At 41.2% G+C, this 14,629-nt stretch overlaps 1 protein-coding gene across 3 annotated transcripts in view; it reads left to right on the top strand.

Moving 5' to 3' along the window:
- Positions 1–14,629, top strand: part of ARAP2 (ArfGAP with RhoGAP domain, ankyrin repeat and PH domain 2) — a 137,522-nt gene that overhangs the window by 55,475 nt on the left and 67,418 nt on the right. For all 3 annotated transcript variants that reach the window (XM_081207576.1, XM_081207575.1, XM_081207574.1), the window contains 5 exons: positions 4,216–4,331; positions 6,506–6,705; positions 8,360–8,445; positions 9,914–10,096; positions 14,246–14,420. In XM_081207576.1, the coding sequence (XP_081063702.1) occupies positions 4,216–4,331; positions 6,506–6,705; positions 8,360–8,445; positions 9,914–10,096; positions 14,246–14,420 (760 nt within the window). The remainder of the gene's footprint in view (positions 1–4,215; positions 4,332–6,505; positions 6,706–8,359; positions 8,446–9,913; positions 10,097–14,245; positions 14,421–14,629) is intronic.

Raw genomic sequence — 14,629 nt, 5'->3', positions numbered from 1 at the left:
TGTTCCGGCTTTTGAATGTTCTTTTGGATGCCAAACGTCTGACAGGGCTTCTGATTGGCTGCAGGAGCTGCAGGCTGCAACTGTACTCTGTTATTTTTGAAGTAAACATGATTGCAGTGGTAACTCAGGTTACATACGCTTCAGGTTACATACGCTTCAGATTACAGACTCTGCTAACCCAGAAATAGTACCTCAGGTTAAGAACTTTGCTTCAGGATGAGAACAGAAATTGTGCTCTGGCAGCGCGGCAGCAGCAGGAGGCCCCATTAGCTAAAGTGGTGCTTCAGGTTAAGAACAGTTTCAGGTTAAGAACGGACCTCCGGAACGAATTAAGTACTTAACCTGAGGTACCACTGTACTATGTTCTATATGTTTGTGTTTCCTCTGTTATTGTTTGGTATCCTCATCACTCCAGAGAATTCTGTTCACTTTTAACCTTAACTTTTGGCTTGTGCCTGATAGCTGGTATAGGGTACTGTTTAAATGTGTGACCTGTGTACTGGAAAACCTCTAGTTCCAATTTGATCTCAGAGTTGCATGAGATTTGTGCAGTGGTTACTACTGGTGGTCAAAATCTAAAAGATACTGCAGTGTGAGAGCTAAAAGCAGTGCTATTTTTCTAGAAAAAAGGGTTCTGGAACACACCACAAATGCCTCCCTCATTCTCTTATAATGGCAATGGTGCCCACCTGAGAGGTGCTGGTGAGTTCCAGCTAAATAAAAAGCCCTGGCTAAAAGTATAAACTGCAAAGTTAACATGTATTTTTTTTTTTAAAAAAAAGGAATTACAGAAAATATGCCATAGATTTGGCTTTTTAAAGCCAAAGTTTGCAGCTCTCTGCACCCTGAAATGTGAGTAGTGAGATAAAATGTGATGTTTTCTTGCTGTATATTGGAAAAAACAAGGAAAAAAAGAACACTGAGCCTATGAAATACATATTTTTCATCATAGGGTGGGTGTTGTTTTCTTGGAATGGCCCCCACAACTGTGTTTTCAAGTCCCATGCTCTGAATACAGTTTAATCTTGTAGATAATCTAGTAGCGTTCACAGTAGTCTGTGGAATAATTGCATAATGATAGTTATATAAAGATGTTGCTTAAAGACAACTGAAATTGCTTCTAATAGCTTATTAGGAAACATCTTACATTGATTCTGACAATTGGTCCACCATGGTGGCTGGTCCCCATTGAGTCTGGCAGGGCAGAAGGCAAAGAGGCCAATGGTAAATGGAGCCAGAGACAGTGATTGACAGTTCTTGGCAGATTGTGGAGAGATGTTTACTGTGTATCTTGATCCAAGCTTGGAGTGAGTTGCAGGGACCGGATAAGATTACTGTGGAGGCTGGTTCTGGTCTACAGGGAACCAGTAGGTCATCCCTGTGCCAGATCATAAATGCAAAGGGATAAAATCCTGAGATCATTCATGTTGCAGTGTGCCAGAAAAGCAGAGGAAATAAATGATGCTATAACTTAACAATTTCCTATTCCTTTGATTGTTAGAAGTCTTCTAGTGATCTCCAGCTAATGTATTCAGCTATCTTATATACCGTATTTTTCGCTCTATAAGACGCACCAGACCACAAGATGCACCTAGTTTTTGGAGGAGGAAAACAAGAAAAAAAATAAATCTGAATCTCAGAAGCCAGAACAGCAAGAGGGATTGCTGCACAGTGAAAGCAGCAATCCCTGTTGCTGTTCTGGCTTCTGGGATATCTGTGCAGTCTGCATTCGCTCCATAAGACGCACAAACATTTTCCCTTACTTTTTAGGAGGGAAAAAGTGAGTCTTATAGAGCAAAAAAATACGGTAGTTTACTTTTGCCTGTCTTATCTTACCTATGCAGACTACATCTCCCATCACCCCAAACCATTTGCTTTTCTGGCTTGGAAGATGGTAATCTGGTCTTGTTAGTTAGGGATGATGGGCTTAGATTGTGGTTAAATATCCCAGGAACTTTCTGCCTTTCTTCATAGTTTCTAGTTTGACCGAGTGTATATATTACGTCTGGTTTACCCTCCTCTTAGCGTACACATCATTGCTACATAATGTACTGCCAAGCCCAAGCTGACAGGTGATTATAGTGCTGATTCTCCACCCATACGACTGATAGGAGTGGATTAATAAGCCTCCATGGAGTCTCCAGAGAAATCGTTGTGTTGTACCAGAGCAGATACATCAGGTGGATCGCCATTGATTTAAGAAATAAATGAAGGCAAAAGGAGAGAGTTTTATTGGAGTCATAAAAGTGAGTGAGGACTAGCAACAGAGAAAAGGAAATGGAAAAATGACCCAAAGTGATGAATGGAAGTAATGAAGAGGATTCCCAGCCTGAAAATTTTGCATACCTACTTTGCAACAATTGTTGGGGGTTGAAGAACACCAGCCTTAGGAGACTTATGGTCTGAGACCTAGTTTACATAAGCTTTCCAGGATGCTGTGTGCTTAATTCTCTGAATTTCCTTTGAGTACAAAAGATTTATAGGGGTGTGTAAGATGTGGGTGGGACACTGGTGGCGCTGTGGGTTAAACCACAGAGCCTAGAACTTGCTGATCAGAAGGTCAGCGGTTTGAATCCCCTCGACGGGGTGAGCTCCTGTTGCTCGGTCCCTGCTCTTGCCAACCTAGCAGTTTGAAAGCACATCAGAGTGCAAGTAGATAAATAGGTACCACTCCAGCGGGAAGGTAAATGGCATTTCCGTGTGCTGCTCTGGTTTGCCAGAAGCGGCTTAGTCGTGCTGACCACATGACCTGGAAGCTGTACACCGGCTCCCTCGGCCAATAAAGCGAGATGAGCACCGCATCCTCAGAGTCGGTCACGACTGGACCTAATGGTCAGGGGTCCCTTTACTTTTACAAGATGTGGGTAGACATTCTGTTCTAGATGGGGCAACACTCTCCTTGAAGGATCAAGTGTTTAATATGAGGGTACTTTTTAATTCTGCATTGACACATGAGGCCCAGGTGGCCTCAGTGGCTGGTAGCTGCAGTCATACATAGACAAGGATAGCTTGGCAACTGTGATACATCTGAGTTGATTTAATATTTATATGCAGCTTCCCCAGCAATCAAGTTGAACTCAAAGCACTTATGTCAATAACAAGCCATTAACAAATGAAAATGCTTCCTGATACAAAATGAAGCATTCCGTAAAAGTACAATAAATGCATTGAAGCAATAGCAAAATCAGGCGTAGGCAAACTCAGCCCTCCAGATGTTTTGGGACTACAATTCCCATCGTCCATGACCACTGGTCCTGTTAGCTAGGGATGATGGGAGTTGTAGTCCCAAAACATCTGGAGGGCCAAATTTGCCTATGCCTGATCAAAATCAACCATCAATTAGGCTACCCCACCTCCCGACATAAGACCGTAGCTTTCCCCCCTTTTTCTTTTTAAGAACTAAGACAGCAAAAAGTCCCCAATTCAAAATATGTTTCAGAATGTGCTGCTATTTTTTTGGGGGGGGGGGAGGGTTATTGTTTTATTGCAATATATTATATTAGAGTTTCACTATTTCATTCCTTGTTATAGTGTACATATTGCCTCTGTTATTTGTAAACCAGCTATAGGCCGCCTTAAATATTACACAGTGTATGAATATATTACATAAATGGTACTCAAATTAAGCTCAAAGAAGAAGGTGGCACCCTCATGGTGACTCCAGAGGCGAGACTTGATGTAGTCTTTCAGGGTCAACAAACTGAGATTGGCTCACCCATGTTGGCCCGGCACACTATCTGAGCTGGGTGTTTTATTTGGGTTGCCATATTTCAAAAAGTGAAAATCTGGACACAAACGTTTTTGACTTTGTTTTTGGCAAAGTTGTTGAGAAAAAAAAAGTTTCTGAGCTATTTTAAACAAAAATCACCAAAATCTACACTACCGACATGGGCTGCGACCCGATTTCCCCAGACATTCCAGCGATTTCCGCCCGGAGGCTCTTTGCGAAGGATGAATTTCCACGAAATTCTGGACGTATGGCAACCCTAGTTTTATAGCTCAATGGATCCAGTCCTGAAGGGAATCACAACAGCTTCCTCCTTGTCTTCCCAATGAATTGATCTTTGATACAGGTGTTTCCCAGGAAGACAAGCAAGGTCCCCTGGAGCTGAATGAGCAAATACTGTCTTCCCTCATTTTTTGTAAATCACTGTTGTTAAAAGCTATTATATGCCGTTTCATAATTCTGTGTTTCTTCTCCACACCCATTTCTAGGATTTTAAACTTGGATATGGCATCACTATAATCCCCATGAACGTAGCCAATGTGAGACAGGTAGACCGCACAGCCAAACAATCTTTTGAAATAATCACACCTTACAAGAGCTTTAGGTAAGTCTCTGGAACACTTGTTTTGATAATGCAAATAATTAATGTAATTATGTAAATAATTGTGGAAACTATTATTGAGAACCTTTGAAACCACCTACATGAAGTATTATTATTATTCTGTAGTAGGGTTGCCATATTTCTTTTAAATAATAATAATAATAATTTTTGTTTGCTTTTTAAAAATAAACAAAATATAACAAAATCATTTTTAAGTCCATATACAGAGATTACTCTGAATCTCACGACTTCCTCCCACCCCCTCCATGAGTCCTAATGCTAATATTTACACCTGCATATCAATTCATTATCCAAATATTTTGTCCCTCTAAATTAGCCCTAGTTTTTGTTACTTTACAAATGTGGTTAAAATCCTGCTAATGTTTTCATCTGTTTACAATGGTCACGTAGATCTATTAAAATTTTCCCCCATTCTTTTTTTAAAGTTCTTGTCGTCTTGGTTTCCGAGCTTCCCAGTTAATTTTGCCATTTCAGCGTGGTCCATCAACTTGGTTTGCCATTCTTCCCTCTCCCGCATTGTTTCTTCCTTCCATCTCTGGGCTAGTAACATCTGTGCAGCTGTTGTCGCATAGTGTTGCCATTATTTCAAGAGGGTAAAAACCTGGACACAAAAAGTCATTGAGCTTTTTTAGGGCAGTCGCCTGATAGCCCCCTACTGCCAAGCTGAAGCCACCACGCCAGAACCCGGGTCGCCTGAACCAGAGCCCGGGTCCTCCACGGCAGAGTTCAATCTTGAACCAGAGCTGCCCATGCACACAATTATTTTTATTAAACCCCAAATCCAGGACGTTTGCTTTAAAATGTTTAATTCCCCCTAGATGGGCATGTAGTAGCCCCAAAAGAGGACATGCCCAAGAATTCCAGGATGTATGGCAACCCTGTTCTATAGTGCAATAATAGTGTTGCATGCCATCCCAATCTCTGAGTGGTACGGGATTCTAGAGCTGTAATGAGACTTCCAGCACGAGGCTGTCTAGGATGCTGTCTGTAGAATTCAGAACTCTGTTTTGCTTTTTGTTTGCTTTTGTTGAAACGTCAGGATAGGAATTATTATTTTTAAATGAATCTTTTGGCTTTTTGTTTTGTTTTGTTTAAGTCCTCTGCTGTGTTTTGACAAAAGGAAATAAATCCAGAACTCCTAAGTGTACAGGCAATATTTTAGACAACTTCACTTCTTGCAAAGCGTAGATATAGAAGAGGATAGAGGTACAGTCGTACCTTGGATCCTGAATGCCTTGCAAGTCAAATGTTTTGGCTCCTGAACACTGCAAACCCAGAAGTGAGTGTTCTGGTTTGCAGACATTCTTTGGAATCTGAATGTTTGACACGGCTTCTGGACATTTTGGAAGTTGAACGGACTTCCGGAACGGATTCCGTTCGACTTCAAGGTACCACTTCAAGGTACGACTGTATACAAGACAGAAAGGACAGAAACAACACAGAAACATATGAGGCTTTGTGGAAACGCAGATCTGCATTGAGGAGGCTTCCTGACATCACAGTTTGATTCCATGAGTGGGGAAAGCACTCCAAATCACCCCAGTTTGCCTCATTATTTGGTTTCCTCACAGACCCAATCCACACCCTTTGTATATTATTATTATTTATTTCATTTCTGTACTGTTTCTATTTTTAAGAAAAATCTCAAAGCGGTTTACAGAATATTAAAACATCAACAAAACACCAACAAAACAATCTGAAGAAAGTCAAATATAGAGTATACAGTCAAAGCAACATAATTAACAGAAAATTAAAATATCTTAAAGATTTCAAAACAAAACATTACAAAGGAGGTCAACTACAGAATACATATTTAACACAAAGTTAAAAAAAAACTTAAACTTTTTTTAAAAAAAACCATTGCTAAGTGAAGTCAAATATAAAATGCATATTTAAAACAGCATAATTAACAAGGGAATAAAATATTGTCGTAAGCATGATATATAAGGGTGATGAGTATAAGTTGGCAAATACTAACTGAGGTAAGAAAGCAAAGCAGGGTTTTTATTTTAAGATTCATTTAATGTGCATTGATTTGATTATCTTGATGCTCAGCTCTCATCTTCATGCAGCCAACTTCTCTTAATAGCTGGTAAAACAGATAGGCCTGATCTATTTTGTATTTAATCGGAAGACCCTTTGTCAATGGGTTTCAGTTTTACGGCAGAATCTGAAAAAGAGAAGCAGGCGTGGATTGAAGCACTACAGCAGTCTATTGCGGAAACTCTCTCTGACTATGAAGTAGCTGAGAAGATCTGGTTCAATGACTCAAACAGGTCCTGTGCTGACTGCAAGGAACCGGATCCTGACTGGGCATCCATCAATCTCTGTGTTGTCATTTGTAAGAAGTGTGCAGGTAATTAAGAAACTGAGTGTTCCATCAGACAACATGCCTACCTTAAAGGGCATGGTGTGTCTCAGCCATATTTATTTCTGATTTAGTGCAAAGGCCTTAATCCTTTTATAGCTTCAAGAGCCCAGTTTAATTTTTCAAAATTGTGATATATTTGATAAATCCCTTTTAAGTGTAGCATATGAAATGATATGGGAAATTATTGTACAGCTTTGCAGGGATAGTATGTGGGATCTGTAATGACTCATAAAGTCCTAAAGGGTTTTACAGATCAAAGCAGGGATGCGGGTGGTCTAAACCACTGAGCCTCTTGGGCTTGCTGATCAAAAGTTTCAAATCCCCGTGATGAAGTGAGCTCCCGTTGCTCTGTTGCAGTTCCTGCCAACCTAGCAATTTGAAAGCACACCAGTGCAAGTAGATAAATAGGTACCGCTGCGGTGGGAAGGTAAACAGTGTTTCCATGTGCTTTGGTTTCCATCACGGTGTCCCGTTGTGCCAGAAGTGGTTTAGTCATGCTGTCCACATGACCTAAAAACCTGTCTGTGGACAAACACCGGCTCCTTGGGCCTGAAGCAAGATGAGCGCCACAACCCCATAATCCCCATTGACTGGACTTAACCCTCCAGGGGTTCTTTATCTTTTTACCTACAGACCAGTTGAATCAGGCATAGGGAAATTCCAGCCCAGGGGCAAAATTACATCCAGTAGGGATCGTAGTTTAGCCCATAAAACTGTTTTTCAAAGTCAAGGCCATTTGTCATGGATGCTTTAGTTGAGATTTCCCATAAGGTCCCTCCCAACTCTATGATTTTATGAAGCCCACCTGCCCTACACCTGAAGTCATATTTGACATCAGGTGTGAAACAGGTGAAGATGTGGCTGCAAAGGAATGTGTGCTCTTGATTTTTCCCTTGCAAGCAGGGCTTGTATTCAGCACCTTTAAATTTGGGCACTCCCTAGTGTTATGTACTGAAGTTCTCACCCTGGGCTAGCAGGGGGATACTGTAGATAGTTATGCAAATGAAGGATCGAAAGTGACGTTCAGTGATTGGATAGTTTTAGAAAGTTGCTACAGTTATGTTGTTCTGGAGCTCTATATAAGCAGGCTGACTGATCTCTTCAGCTCAGTTCTGTTCTGGCCTCTGAATAAAGAAGAGCTGTTTGAAGAATTGCTGTGTCGTCTGATATGTTCACCCACAACTTAACACCTAGGATTGGCTACTCTGGACTTCCTCATTGGGAACTCTATAGAGTGTGGCCGACCCCTGGTAAAAATGGAGCTTGAAGCCACTGCTGAGGTTTTTTTTAATCCAATCGATCCCTTCAAAGGACCATTTTTCCTTCACATCCCAGCTTGAATCGATCCACCTTGCTGAGGACAAATGTTCCTTTGCAGCATGGCTTGATTGCAAGCTAGATTGTGAAGGAAAAATAGATTACTTGATGACATGGTGAAGTCAGGTAATAGACAAGCAGATGATCCAACCTGCTTGTCAAAATGATCCACAGGTGAAGGAGTTCAGGATCTTGCCCACCAGCAATATATTGTAAGCCACATGGTGTAGGCACACTCCTTTCTTCTCTTTTATCTGTTTATCAAAGTTCTGTCCCTAATTTCTAACCCTGAAACATGCTACATCTTGTTATTTTGACTCAGGGCAACACAGATCCTTAGGACCCAGAGATTCAAAGGTCCGAAGCCTCAAAATGGATGCCAGCATTTGGAGTAATGAACTCATTGAGGTAGGAAACAGTAGGGCGGAAAGGGAATAGGAGAGACGAGCCTTATCAGTGGGAAAAGTAAACATTTACTGTGAAGTTTCGTGGCATGTAATGATGCTCCTGAGGAATTTGTCTATTAATTTGAAATCCCTTCCCACTTGATACAAATGCTGCTGTGCTTCATAGTTCCGTGCTGATTTTTTAAAACTTTTATTGCTTTTTATTGATCCATGGTAGTGAGGATTTTTTTTCCGTGTTGGGCCAGATTTCTTAGAATAGAAAGTGTGGGGGATAAATATATTAACATAAAAAGGAAGGCTGTTTTGACTTCAGTACAGTGGTGCCCTGCAAGACGAATGCCTCACATGACGGAAAACCCGGTAGACGAAAGGGTATTCCGTTTTTGAGCTGCTTTGCAAGACGATTTTCCCTATGGGCTTGCTTTGCAAGATGAAAACGTCTTGCGAGTGTTCCGATTTTTTTCGCCCCCCTTTTTCTAAGCCGCTAAGCCGCTAATAGCCTTTTAGCCACTAATCCGCTAAGCCTTTAATAGCCTCTAAGCCTTTAATAGCCGCTAAACCGCTAATAGCGCTAATCCGCTAAGCCGCTAATAGGGTTGCTTCGCAAGACGAAAAAACCGCTAGACGAAGAGATTCGCGGAACGGATTATTTTCGTCTTGCGAGGCACCACTGTACTTTGAAAAGTTCTCCTTAATGCCAAGCTATTAGAGCTTGCTGTTGTTTTCTAAAGAACTTCACTGACATAATACTTTAATTTATTTCCCCACATTTTCCAGTTTCTAGAATGGCAAAATGTCAGTTGGGGTACATAATTGGTTTTCTACAGATGCCCCTTAATTCATCTGTACCTTCTAAGTATTTCATCATTTTCCTTGGATCCTGTGTTGGGATATTGCTAGGGCTATGTGTATGATGTGATTCGATAGGAGCACAGGAAAGCTGCAGAATGCATGGCACAGCACAGAATTCAGCTTCCTGAGAGTTTCATTTTTTAAAAGTGTATATCTAGGCCATATGGCTCTGCTGATGTGCTTGATGATGTGTGCAGAGAGTGCCTGCTGAAGTCACATGAACTGCTGAACAAGATTTTGTTGAATAAGATTCTAAGAAAGCATGGGAAAGCTGCCTTTACACAGAGCCAGAACACTGTTCCATATAGGTCTGGGTTGTCTACAATGTCTGGTAGTGGTTCTCCAGAATTTCAGGTGGAATTCTCCCATAGCCCCACTTGGAGATGTTGCAAATTTACCTGGGACTTTCTGCATGCTCTACCACTCAACTACAACCCTTTCCCCATCCTCAAGGATGAGGTTTGGCTCCATTACAGTCTCTTTGGCTAGGAGAAGCAGCAGAGCAAGTCCCATGTTTAGACAGAGTGAAACAGCCACCTCATGCAGCTGATTTTGGGTGTCATGGAAAGGCAGCAAAGCGTTAGATGTTTACTAAGTTTGCTTTCTTCCTTCTCCAGCTTTTTATTGTGATAGGGAATAAGAGGGCAAATAGCTTTTGGGAAGGAAACATTCAGCCCAATGAGGAGTTGCGTATGGATGCCCCAACAGACCAGAGGTTAACTTTTATTACACAGAAATATAAAGAGGGAAGATTCAGAAAAAGCACTTTGTTGTACAGAACCAAAGAAGAATTAAACCAGGTAAATCTGGAAGAAATGTTGGGATATGGGACTAGTTTCTTTTTCTTTGAGGTTGTGGACTGTATGTCTCTTTTTGTTGTTTGATATCTATCATCTATCTATCATCTATCATCTATCTATCTATCTATCTATCTATCTATCTATCTATCTATCTATCATCTATCTATCTATCTATCTATCATCTATCTATCTATCTATCTATCTATCTATCTATCATCTATCTATCTATCTATCTATCTATCTATCTATCTATCTATCTATCATCTATCATGTATCTATCATGTATCTATCTATCTATCTATCTATCTATCATCTATCTATCATCTATCTATCATCTATCTATCTATCTATCTATCTATCTATCTATCTATCTATCTATCTATCATCTATCTACAGTGGTGCCTCGCAAGACAAAAATAATCTGTTCTGCGAGTCTCTTCGTCTAGCGGGTTTTTCATCTTGTGAAGCAACCCTATTAGCGGCTTAGCGGATTAGCGCTATTAGCGGTTTAGCGGATTAGCGGCTATTAAAGGCTTAGCGGCCTAGCGGCTAAAAGGCTATTAGCGGCTTAGCAGCTTAGAAAAAGGGGGGGGGGAGCGAAAAAAATCGGAACACTCACAAGACGTTTTCGTCTTGCGAAGCAAGCCCATAGGGAAATTCGTCTTGCGAAGCAGCTCAAAAACGGAAAACCCTTTCGTCTAGTGGGTTTTCCGTCTTGCGAGGCATTCGTCTTGCGGGGCACCACTGTATCTATCTATCTATCATCTATCAATCATCATCTATCTCAAAGAATCTGGGCATAATAAAGACTAAAGACTAACACCAATTTTGTTTTGGACCATAACTCCCATCACCGCTCACTATTGGCCATGCTGCCTGTGGTACAAAACATCTGGATGACATTGTGCTTTTGTAGATTAGAGTCCAGACTGTGAAAAGATTAGAGGAATTGTGGGTTTAAATAGGCCACAACTTTATTAAATGGTCATTTCTATGTAAAGAAAGGAATAAGTAGCCCAAACTAATTGAACGCACAACTGGACTGTCCTCTGTTGATGTCCTCTGTTGATGCTGTCTGTCACAACTCAACTGACACAGCCAGGAGAAGAAAGATTACAAGAAGGTGTTAAATAAAAAGGCACAGCCAAACAGACATGCAATAAAAAGGACTGGCCAAAACCTAGTTTGCTTTATTGCCAAAGTGAGCAAATAGATACACCATGCCCTTCCAAACTTCAACTGATGCCAAATGGCGTTTGGGTATATAGCCCATATATAGACCACAGCTCATAGACTCATAGAATTGTAGAGTTGGTAGGGATGCCAAGGGTCATCTAGTCTAACCCCCTGCAATGCAGGAAGCCTTAGCTCACAGCTGTCCCTGGGTGGACCCCAAATCCTAAGAAACATATCTGATTAAACATGTCATGATTCCAGTGGCCAACCCACCCCCTCCAACAAATCCCACAGGCAGAAGCATTGCAGAGCCAGAGGAGCAAACCAGGACTAACATTAGATACAATCACTCCCCCCCACTCAATTATTTCTGGCTTTTGTTAGATATGTTGATGAACTCACATTAATAGTTCAATTAATTGTTTATTTTATTGTATGCAATTTATGAAGGCCAGAATCCAGAGAATCACATAGCTAGTACTATACCTCCAAGGGGAGCTTTGAACTTGTAATTTTCCAGTGGTCTTCATGCTCTGTATAACAAATTGCTTTTGAAATGGTGTAGAGATTTAAAGATAGCTTGTTATATGGCATGAAGGTCTGTTGTTCAAAGAGGCGAGGAACGTTAGAACTTCAAGGAAGACCTTGGCTTCACCTAAGAGAGCTCTGTATTTTATATGTAGGGCATGCAGCCCTATTACTATTTTATTCCGGAATGCCAAGTGACAGTAGTTACACTTCTAGGGTTAAATGAAGATATTTCAGTTTGTTCCATCTGTTCTGTGACTTCTAAATGTACGTGTTCAGAAAGGATTTTGTTTTGATCTGCAGAGGTAGACAAGGACCAGCAAAATAATCAGTTGAGCTAGAGTATCCTCTATAGGCATAGATGTGTCACCAGTATTGCTGAAACAAATAGTAAAATGATTGTGCTTCCTGTGTAGCATTTTTTAATAATGCCTTATAAGGTTTTCTTACTGTGTCTGCCTTGAGAAGTCAGAGCCCGGTTCATGTTGCTCGAAAAGAGAAAAAAGAAAAATATGTATTTGCATAACCCCATAAATTTGTGTACTACATTTCTGGCTAAACCCAAGTGTCATGCATTTTCCTCCATACATAGAAGCCCTGCTCAGATGGCAAATATACGCCTGTACAGAGAAGAGGTGGTATTATGGTGCCTTGTTGTCATCCACATACTAGCTCAAATTCCCCGTAGAATGCCTACACATGTGCATCTTGCATGCATGATCAGGGACACTTAAAAAAAGAGAGGCCCCGTGTACATACAAATTGTACAACATGTGCTCTGCTCAGCAGTCTAGCTGAATGTGTGAAAATTGTGGTTGGATTCTGGAGTCTTCATTATGCATGTTTAGGCACCAGGCAAACAAGTACCTTTGGCTGATTGACATCTAATGCCCTTTTAAATTGCGTTGGGGAGGGGGTGGTTTATTGGATGGTTCTTGTTTTCATTTTTATTACACATTTTGTGGTTTTATATTGTGATGTTATGTTGTGAACCGCCCTGAGACCTGCGGGTATGGGGCAGTATAAAAATATATTATTATTATTATTATTATTATTATTATTATTATTATTATTATTATTATTTTTATTTATTTATTTATTTATTTATTTATTTTTTCTGATTGATTTGATTTATTTGATTTATTACGGCCATTGGCCCATATCTAAAACAATACATCAAAATTTATCCATAAACAAAGAATTTAAACAGATCCGAGTTAAAACACCCATATAAAACCAATTTTACTTCAATTAAGTAAACACTATATACAATAAGCTCCCTCTATGTCAACCGCAATTCAAATCCCTCAGATTTTGGGGGATATGTGTCTTAGTTCTGGCACTTATTGATGGTTCTTAAGTTTGGCTAAGCTGTCAGAGTCATACAGTGATCCATTTCTCCTCTTATGAAATAAGACATTAATCAGGTATCTAATAATAAAAGTTAGGTTTGTACATGTACATATGCTTTCAGTATAATGGATGTGGGTGGCCCTGTGGTCTAAACCACTGAACCTCTTGGGCTTGCTGATCAGAAGGTCAGCGGTTCGAATCCCCGCAATGGGTTGAGCTCCCGTTGCTCTGTCCCAGCTCCTGCCAACCTAGCAGTTCCAAAGCACGTCAAAGTGCAAGTAGATAAATAGGTACCACTGTGGCGGGAAGGTATATGGCGTCTCTGTGCACTGTGGTTCTGTCACGGTGTTCCACTGTGCCAGAAGTGGTTTAGTCATGCTGGGCACATGACCCGGAAAGCTGTCTGTGGACAAATGCCGGCTCCCTTGGCCTGAAAGCGAGATGAGCGCTGCAACCCCATAGTCGCCTTTGACTGGACTTAACCATCCAGGGGTCCTTTACCTTTACCTTTTATAACCCATTCGCCTACTGAACAGTGCTAGTAATAGTCCCTGTACAAGGTAAGCTGTCTTAAATAATGGATGTTGGTCCAGACCTACGAATCCCCCAGTAATTGTAGCACACTGTGATTTAATAGTCTTATGATAGTTATCATAGAATCATAGAGTTGGAATAGACCACAAGGGCCATCGAGTCCAACCCCCTGCCAAGCAGGAAACACCATCAGAGCACTCCTGACATATGGTTGTCAAGCCTGTGAAATGTGGCGAGCTTTGACCTTGCTGCGTGAATTTCAGCTGAATGCATCGGCTACAGTGTGATGAGACCGCTGAGATTGCCCATTGCATTAAGAGTCATTAATTCCTTCCTGTTTGGTGTTCTACTTGTAGCCAGTGGCGTAGCGTGGGGGGTGCGGGGGGGGCAGCCGCACCAGGCGCAACATCTGGGGGTTAGGGTTAGGGGGCGCAAATCCAGGGGTTAGGGGGCGCAAATCCACGGGTTAGGGGGCGCAAATTACTTGCCTTGCCCCGGGTGCTGACAACCCACGCTACGCCACTGATTGTAGCTCATGCTTTTCATCTTTATGATCAGGCCCTGTGTGCTGCGGTAGTTAAGCAGGACGTATTGGAAACAATGATGTTGTTGTTTAGTGGAGCAGATGTGATGTGCGCTACCGGAGATCCTGTCTACAGTACCCCATACTTGTTAGCCAAGAAATCCGGACAAAGGCTGCAGATGGAATTCCTCCACCACAATAAGTTTTCAGGTACAGACTTGAAGTGTGTGTGTGTGTAACTGCGTGGTGCAATGTATTTTAAGTTAATATGGATTTAAAAAGATCAAATAATGACAAAACGGAGAGAATGTGGCAGCACTAAGTCAAAGTCCCACTTGCAAAACTCTTTGATGTATATTGGATGCTGTGACTGGATTTTTGTAAGCTAGATAAAAATCATGAATCCTGTATGCTTGCAG

The sequence above is a fragment of the Podarcis bocagei genome (assembly GCF_964188305.1).
Source record: "Podarcis bocagei genome assembly, chromosome: 9".
NCBI lineage: Eukaryota > Metazoa > Chordata > Lepidosauria > Squamata > Lacertidae > Podarcis > Podarcis bocagei.
This window is presented reverse-complemented; position numbering and strand designations above follow the sequence as displayed.